The following is a 9,453-nucleotide window of genomic DNA, read 5'->3' as shown; positions in this document are numbered from 1 at the left end:
GTTTATTAGAATCGATTTTTAATTTAATCAAATAATAATCGAAATAGACATACATATTAATGTGATTGAATAAAATTAAAGAAATAAAATTTAATGCAAGGTTGGACATATTAAAAAAATATATTATCATTATCTATGGAAAACAAGTAAAAACTAAATGGTATTTAACTAAAGACTAAATTGAAAAGTTGAAAAATAGATATGAATGTAGATATCTGATCTTGAAACATGAGGTGTAAACTCAATCGTAACTAGTAACTTTATTTATTGAAACTAATGTTTTATTTAATAAAACGATAATAAAAAATGCACACGTAGAAAAGTAATTGAATAAAATTAAAATAAATAAATAAATAAGGCTACATGTAAAGAATGCCTTTTGATAGAAATAAAAAAATATTGAAATTTAAACTAAATAAAAATAAAATTATATTACATTAACAAATACCATAGAAATATGTTAAAATAAAAAAAAATAAAAGTCAATATAAACTTAGATGTGTGGACCTGTTCTAGATGGCCCAACATACTTACGCTTAAAAAACCCAAAGTACATGGGACTTTCAGTTTATTCCCGCACACTTGGGTTGGGTTTTATTTTTTTTTAAGAGGTAATGAACATGTTTTTTATTTTTTTTGAAAAAAAAATGATATATTATCTGCTTTTTTCTATAATCCAGCTATAATGGTGATTTAAAAATTAATTACAATGATTTTTTAATCTAGAAACTTAATTTTTTATCCAAAATTCATATAAAATATTTGACACACCTTGGTAAACTATTATGTAAACAATGATGCAGGCTGTAAATCCACTAGCTTGGCCGTCGAATTTCGTCTTCCCCTTTTCATACTTTATGTTCTCTCTCCGTATCTAGATCTCTTAGTGATAATATAATTATGGTTGTTTATTATTTAAAAATATATTAAAATAATATTTTTTAATTTTTAATTTTTTTTTAATATTAAGTTATTAACACATCAAAATAATCTAAAAACTCTAAAAATTATTAATTTAAAACAAAGAAAAAAATAAAAACAAATTCAAAATAATCTAAAAACCTATTTACCTGACCAAATTCATTCAATAAATTGAAGTTGTTGGATTTTTTTAAAATATTTCTTTGCGTGAGGATATATATAATTGTTGAAATATGCAAATTTTAGGTTTCATGATGGTTAGGCTGTGCATGTTTACATGGGGCTTACCTTTAACTTTCTGGTTTTGACGAAGATTGATACAGATCTCATTATATTGTTTTCTTTGAAGAAGTTATGTTTTTCTTAGTAAATAAGACCATAGATTTCAAAAGATTTATTGAAAAATTTTAAGAAATCATTTTTTTTAAATGATTATGTTCTTATATTTTAAAATTAGAGGTATAAATCTGTTTAGTTTGTAAAAAGCTGAGGAAATTGAGTACATTAGAGTTTTTTTTTTTTGCTTAGCAAGTTTCATTTTACTTCTGATTGAATTTTAATTTGAATAAATTATTATTTAAAAATTAATATTTTTATTTATTTGATCAAATATGTTCTATATATATATATATATATATATATATATAATGTAAAGTTGACATTTCTTGTTTCTAAAATTAAAAACACTTAATTAATAATTTTTTGAGAATATATAAACTCAAATAACAAACAAATAATAAAACCACTTAATTAGAGAGATTTAAGAATAATAAAAATAAAAGCACTCCAATAAAAAATCGAAAACTGGACTCTCTAAAAATAAAATAATCTCAAAGTAGTGATAATATAATACACTAGCAACTTGATAATAAGAATAATGATAAAAAAAAAACAAAAAATAAAGTAAAGGTTCCCACATGTTTGACAAGTTGCTTGTCACACTATACATTGCACAAGATTACAAAACAAAAAGGTCACCTCAGGCTCAGGTTCAGGCTCAGGCTCAGGCTCCGTAGGGTGACGCAACAACTAGTCTTTGGACATTTCCCGAACGAGCCAATCTCCTTCCTCGAAATCAAACTTTCCTTTCCCATATTATCCTCTCTCTCTCTCTCTAGATTTTTAACTACCATAGTTATTTTTAGCAGTAGCAGCCTACAGTAGAGTTGTGGGAAGAAGCCTGCGCAGCACGCATCATGTATCAACAACCGTCGTCGTCTTCTTCTTCACCGCAAAAATCCAATCTGCCAAGTGGGCTAACAAGGTATGGTTCGGCCCCGGGTTCTTTTTTAACCCGAGCAGTTGATTCAGTCATCGGGGCTGACCGTGAACTCTCTGGTCTTGGATCAACTCCCCTCGTGGGCCGTCAACAACACTTCTCTGGGGACTCACCCTCAATCACCTCGGAGTCGACCTGCAAAGTCAACTCATCCAGCTGCGATCGAAAAGCACCCAAAAGTGGCGGCGGCGGGGGGTTGCAGAGGTCGTACGGTTTGAATGAGATAGCACATGGTGCTGGATCTTTGGTGCGGCAGAGGAGCTCGCCTGCTGGATTTCTAAGCCATCTCGCCACTGAAAATGGTAAATATACATACATATTTTCCTTAAAATAAATACATAAATACCATCAGTCTTTATCTTTGTGGATTGGATTGATACGGTGGACAGGAGTAGATAGATTCTTGATTTTGGGATGTGTTGTTTTGGTTTCTTTCATTTTCATGACAACCTTGTAAAAAGCTAAGGATAGAAAATGGGAGGAATCTTTGGTTTTGGTGGATAGAGTAGACTAGACACTTTCAATAAGTTGCAATTACTTTTGTGTCCTTTTTTACTGGGTCAAATAAGGCATTTCCTCATTTCATGATTGCGTGTACTTTTCTTAAATAAATAGGTTTTTACTTCTTACCACCAATTTCCTTTTATGTTTATTGTTGAGGAAGAGTTTGTTCGGGAGTGTTGATGAATTCTATTTCGATTTTTTTTTAAAAAATTTGTTTAAACAATAAACAATATATTTCCTGGATTTATTTTTAAATAAACAATATTGACAGGAGTGCCTCACAAATTGGCCTGTAATTTTTACCATTATTTTACTGGGTTTTTTTTTTCTTTCTTTATTAGTAGTCTGGTTAACGAGCGTTGACAAAAATGTAAATTGCAATATATCCCAAAGACAAAACTACCTTCAGTTTGATTTGCTGAAGGTGAATGAATGCTTTCTGTCTCTACATTAATATCCACGTGTGCGCTTTGTGGGAATGGAGGGTGGTTAGGGTATCTGTGCCTTCTTGGCAGCGTATGGATGATTAATTATTTCATGGATTCATTTGATTGGAGCCATGGAGGAAAATGGCTTGCTATTTCCTAAGTTTACAGTTGGTGGAGGAGAGACTGTGTTTTCTTTTGTTTATTTCTCTTGCGTGCACCAAGACATTGATGGACGTTGTTTATGGCTGTGCATACACCGAGACAGAGGTTCAGAGCCCCTTCCCTTCATTAAAACATGCATTCCAAGAGTATATTTATAGAGTAGAATATTAGTGGATAGGTTCCATCAGAAAAAAATATCTCAAGTTAGTCCCTCAACTATGAATTGATTTACAATGTAGTCCCTCAAACCATCAGTCTTCTCATCTGGGTCTCCAAAGTAGCATGCATCTTTCAACTGGGTCTTCCTTTTTAACAGAGGATGTCGGGGGTTTTTTTTCCTTCATAAAATGGTGTGTCAATTTATTGTTGGCGTACCCAGTTGAGAATTGGTGGATAGCTGGCAACTGATCTGAGGTTTGCACAAAAGGTTAAAGTTGTATTAATTATTTGAGAGTGGGTAGATAGGTTGGCAACGAAACGGTTTTAATTTTTGAAACCAAAACCAAACCGAGTGGATTTTATGGTTTTTAAATTGGTTTAGTCGGTTTTTCCTCTCGATTTGGTGTTTTCAGTTGTTGTTCTTTTTCAATTTAGTTGATTTGTTTTTTCGAACACCTCTGATTGTTACAACAAGGAATTAACAAGGCTTTGAGATTGAATGTATTTCTCAATTATGGCCAAGACCATGTTCTATTTATTTCTTCTTTATGAAAAAAGAAAAAACAAAGGACAGAAATAAAACATCAAAGTCCGTGTTGCGAAGGAGCAACTTGGACAGACTGTCCTGGCTGGCAATGACTCGGTGCTGTCTAAAGGACGAAATATTATCAAGTACCAGGACTTGATAAAGATATGGTCTTATCCATAATTGAGGCGGCTACTTTTGTTTTTTGAAGGAAAAATAGAAGGAAGAACGAAGAAAATGATAGCTACTTTTGTATACGAAACCGTACTGCTAAGATAGTTGATTTAGGTGTGAATGATATTTGGGACTGTTCATCAACAGCCACAGGTTGTTGGAAGACATGTCGAAGTGGATTTGAGGGATGATGTTCTGGGATTATGATATGTAATCTCTGTTAGAATTTACCTATTTTCAATCTTGAGGCACCTCTTAAAGAAAAGCTTCATTTATAGGCTGAAAATTATGATGAAAGTAAAAAATAAATGAAGTTTTTGAATAAATATGTTCCCTGAAATCATGTCAGTTTATGGAGGGAGATTAAGAATCAGGTCACGAGCCTGCACTAAGTTTATTTATTTGATATATTATAAATGTATTTGTAACACTATTCTAAACTCTTTATATGTCGGTTGAAGCAAGGATTGCAAAAACATACTCCGCAATGTGCCTATGGATCACAACCGCCGGCTCACAATAAATCTGTTTCTCTTTGGTGCTTCTTTGTGTAACTGCGCTGGTTTCATTTGTCCATTCATCTTGCCAATAACCAATTCACTAGATGAAGAAAAGGACTAGAAAAGAAAACGAAGTGTAATGAAATTGAAGTGCATATCTAATCAGAAGTTATCTGTTGTACATAATTTTGTTTCTTGAACTTTTAAAACATAAATGTTAACATGGTATAAGAGTTGTTTTAATCAAATGGTCTTGCATTCCATTTGCAAGATCTCGGTTTGGAAAGTCAAAAGTGATGCTGGAAATGTTTGGCTCTTGTGCAGAAAGAAGGATATGGTAAAAGCACATATAAAAAAAGTATTCCTACATCTGAAACTGTTGTCAGTTTATTGTTCACATTTTGTTGCGGAAATAAGTGACTGTGTGAATTATTTTGTACAACTCATCCTAAGATTATATGCATCGGTTACAGTAGCCCTAGTTAATTTTCAATGCAGTTTATATCCAACAAAAAAACTCTATTCGTACATCTGAAAGTGAGGCCTAAGTTATATTGTTATTCTTATCTTTAGGATTGAGGCTTAGACTACCTGTGATGAGTTTATATTTTTGGTTTTGAATATCATCTGTCTCTTTTGCCAATCTAAATAGGAGGTTTCTCAATTACAAGGGGAACTGGAGGCTATAACTCTCGCAATGGCTCTGGTGGTGGCCCCTCAAGGTTGAAGTCTCAATTGAGCTTCACTAGACAAGACTCTCTTTCTCAGATATCTGAAGTTAGTGAGAATGTTGTTGAAGGCATCGGCTCTGACAATGGCAGTCAGAACTCCACTCATTCTTATTCTGCGGCTAGCTTTGGTATGGAATCTTGGGACACTCCAAATTCCATTGTATTTTCTGGCCATCCCTCGAAACAAGCTAGGACTGGAGATGGAGACATTTATAGCTGTTTCAATGCGTTAGAAACTCAGGTACTAAAACTCTTTTCTGAAGACTTGTATGTCAGGAAATTCATGGAAGTGTGGATGATTTAGTTTGTTCTCTGGCCTCGACATCCCATAAACATGTAAAACACATGCATTTGCAAGTCCATACCACGCCCCAGCATTTTCTGGTAACTTATATACATATAAATAAGCTAAGGGTAATTGTAAATACATACAATTAGATTTAGACAGTTGCAAACCTCGTACGAAAACATATTTTTGTTTAGTTGTGAGCAAATTGCTGCACGCACATGGCATATTTCAAATGGATACTTGTTTTCTCAAATCATAGTATGGCCTGCTACGCTCTCTGAACTCACACCTACTTGTAGCATATTTTACTAAGGTTGCATTAAAAGACTTGCTGGCCTCATTTTTTACAACAAGAAGTAACCTTAGCCTGACATTTGCATGACAAACCTTATTTCAGCTCGTATATTTTTTTATTTTTTTTATAACAGGCAATTCTCCTTGGCTGGTGTAAATTATGCTTAATTTTATATTTTGCAGTATTTCTTTTTGTTTTTTCTTCTAGTATACCATATATCTGAGTCACTCTGCTCATTCTGCATTCAGTTTAGCCTGCCCCAGACAAGTCTTGAGATGGCAACAGTGGAGAAGCTGCTACAAATTCCTGAAGACTCTGTTCCTTGCAAAATCCGTGCTAAACGTGGTTGTGCCACTCATCCTAGAAGCATTGCTGAAAGGGTTAGTAAAGTTTTTTCAACTTTTTTAGAGAGGATTTATAGAAGTTGCATAAAGATTCCTTTCGTGCATCATTTGTAATTTGAGTCCACTTTTCAAATGGGATCATGGTGAATTGAAGTGACTTTTTTCAATACAGTCCTAAACATCATCTTATAGCATATGTTTGTTAGTGAATGTCCAACTTCTGATACGTGCAACTGCATTCATGACCTGCACATGTGATTTCCTTGGTTTCATTTCTAACAGAATCAACATTTTAGAAATAATACTGTGATAGGAGTAAATATTTTCAGATGCTTACTAGCAGAATTGATCAACCTTGTTAAGATATCTAATTAATAGATGACGTAGCTTCGTACCATAACAGAAAGTGCATGCATTATTATTTTACCTGAACAGTGTTTAGTGTGCAGTCTATTTATTTGTTACTCATATTTGTCCAAAAAGCGGGATGTTGTTTTGAAACCATGCTCTCTAACTCTTTTTGGACACGTTCTTGCTCCAATTTGCACAAGTGCTTGATACATAAATACTTTTCCCAAAGTGAGAGCAAGATTGTTCGAGAGAATTTTGGAAAAAAATTCAAATCACCCAATTGCGTAGTGTGATGCTTGTGGTGCAAGTAATGACAAGGAAAAACAAACACCTTGAAAGTGATGTTAATTTTGCATATTTCTCAAGGTGGATATTGGGCAGGCACCAACAAGGCTGTTTCGTGACTAATATACTAAGTAGGTTTGTTTCTAATTTGAGATATCATGCTGGCACAGTAACATGATTAACTAAGCTTTTCTTTTTAAGCCAAAGACTTTGTTTGGAAAAACCTTTTATAGCTCGCCTGCTAAATGCACTGTATTAAGAATAAAGGGACTGCTGTACATGATGCATACTCCTAGTCTCCTACAGCTTGCAACTTTCCTATTCAAGTTGCCAACACACCCACTTTGGTTCCACCCAAAGAAGAACAAGGCCAATTTCTCATTTGATCAAACGGCAAAGACGTGGTTCTACATTCTTTGCATTCCCTTTACTCTAATAAAACCAACATATTGAGAAGATGAACTTTGCTTAAAAGATCATGAAGAGATGTACATTCTTGAAGATTCTCCCCAGAGGTTCATTAGAGTTTGTTTATAGAAAATTATTTTACCATGAGATTTGCAGTTATTTGCTGATGCAAAAGGGAAACTCATCGGCACAAAAGTGCGAGTAGCAGATTTGATTTGTGTTGAGTGACCAATTTATGCAAAATACTGAAGAGGAAGACCATTTCTAGATTACCCTGTAACCAGAACCCTACTTTCGTCACAACAGATAATGCCCTTTACTGGAAGGCAGAAGAGGATAACCAATGAAACAAAGAATCATGTTGTAAAAGATAATCATAAACAACTAGGGGGTGACCTTCAAATTTGTAATTTTACATGTTAGTTTGAAAAGTGTATGCGGGGATAGAATTTCCAGGTCATAATATTTGTGCTTGCATGGTGCTGAAATATCTTATCTAGGAGTTGATCCAATCTGCCTGCATCATAACAAGAATATGGGTTACTTTGATTTGATGTCTACAAGACAACAATTCCTCGAATAATGCCCAAGAGTGAATGGCAGCAACCAAAAAAACAGATGCCATAACAGGAAGCGTGAGTGTGTATGTATCTCTGCTTGCACGTTCAAGAGAGAGAGGTAGTCAGTGTGTGCCACACCCTCTGTTGGACTTTTAGATCAGCTGAATAACTAGCATATAATTATGTTATATTAGTCTGGTTATAATGCATGCATCACAGCTAAACCTTGCAACAATATACTAGTGCTTCTGTTCATTCATTTCATAATTGGTTTATGCTGTATTACTGTAGATGTTGGTACTAATTAATTGCTGTAGATAGAAGTCAAGAGGATATCCCCCCTCTTTTCTGGGGTCAGTGGGAAGTTTAAGGAACAAGGATGTCAATTTTTTTGTCTGTATGGGTGATAATGTTAGTTTGCAAAATGTGCTACCGAAACCATGTTTTACTGATAGTAAAATTTCATTGCTTACGTATCTTGAATTGTTGTTGCATTGGATTAAAACAAATACAGATAACCTGTCTTGCGAACTTACAATTTGCAACTCCATTTGTTAGGAGAGAAATGGGTCTGGGACTCTAGGTACTGGGTGCATCAGACTTAATTGAAAATACACTATTAATATGTGCACATAAAAGGCTATTTGAGTATGCATGCATGCATACGTTCAATCGTTCAATCGTCTTATGTTTCATCTAAATCAGGAGAGAAGAACCAGAATAAGTGGGAAGCTGAAGACACTACAAGACCTCGTTCCTAACATGGATAAGGTAATAATGTGTCATTCATTTCTTTTCACATCATGCAATCTGGCTTTGAATGAGGTGTATGTTGATTTTTTTAACAACTTGCAGCAAACAAGTTATGCAGACATGTTGGAGTTGGCAGTGAAGCATATAAAGGGCCTTCAAAATGAAGTGGAGGTGAGTAGAACATTAAATGATAGCTAAACAAAAAGAAAATCTCAATTGCAAATGGTTGTATTTATTCTACTCTTTGCTGTCTATCAAAAACTGATAGATGCTATGCTGTACTACTTATTGCTGGTCCTTTCCTAATCTTCACTTGATATTTGTTTGCCCATCTCTCACAGAAACTCCACAAAGAATTGGAAGGTTGTACTTGTGGATGCAAACAATCAACCCCATGATATTGCCAACAAAGGAGATCTAAATCGACCGGCAAAATCTATGCTTTTTGAATGAAAATTTTTCACTTCACGGTAAGGTTACATGGTCTCTTAAGAGTACCATGCTGTCAGGCTGAAATCTTCAAAACATTGACCTGACAAATTCATGAAACAAGATTGTGATTCAAGGATCTTGAAGGCATGGAATCAGGCAGGCTGATGTTGTCTTAACAAATTTCAGTTTAACAATTGCACCGTTGGGGAATCAAACTCTAAGCTGTATATAGTGAAGTAATACTGTTGACTTGTAGTCCATCAGAAATCATGCATGTAAAATGCTGTTTAATTTCCCTCTTAGTTTTGCCTGGTATTAATTCGAGGATTGAGAGAATATTTGAACCTGGCCA

The 9,453-nt window shown here is 34.2% G+C and overlaps 1 protein-coding gene across 1 annotated transcript; it reads left to right on the top strand.

Annotated features, from left to right (window-relative positions):
* Positions 1–1,742: 1,742 nt before the first annotated feature.
* LOC7462039 (transcription factor bHLH128) lies at positions 1,743–9,453 on the top strand. Its single transcript, XM_002321076.4, has 6 exons — positions 1,743–2,502; positions 5,306–5,625; positions 6,217–6,348; positions 8,622–8,687; positions 8,772–8,840; positions 9,011–9,453. The coding sequence occupies exons 1-6, from the start codon at positions 2,118–2,120 to the stop codon at positions 9,065–9,067; spliced, it is 1,029 nt and encodes a 342-aa protein (XP_002321112.1). The 5' UTR covers positions 1,743–2,117; the 3' UTR covers positions 9,068–9,453.

Source organism: Populus trichocarpa, chromosome 14 (assembly GCF_000002775.5).
Source record: "Populus trichocarpa isolate Nisqually-1 chromosome 14, P.trichocarpa_v4.1, whole genome shotgun sequence".
NCBI classification, from domain to species: domain Eukaryota; kingdom Viridiplantae; phylum Streptophyta; class Magnoliopsida; order Malpighiales; family Salicaceae; genus Populus; species Populus trichocarpa.
This window is presented reverse-complemented; position numbering and strand designations above follow the sequence as displayed.

What these genes read in the sequence shown, in the direction of transcription:
- LOC7462039 (XM_002321076.4), top strand. Translation starts at nt 2,118, where the DNA reads ATGTATCAACAACCGTCGTCGTCTTCTTCTTCACCGCAAAAATCCAAT. An exon ending in CTAGAAGCATTGCTGAAAGG is followed by an intron (nt 6,349 to 8,621) that starts GTTAGTAAAGTT and finishes CATCTAAATCAG; the next exon opens with GAGAGAAGAACCAGAATAAG. An exon ending in GCCTTCAAAATGAAGTGGAG is followed by an intron (nt 8,841 to 9,010) that starts GTGAGTAGAACA and finishes CATCTCTCACAG; the next exon opens with AAACTCCACAAAGAATTGGA.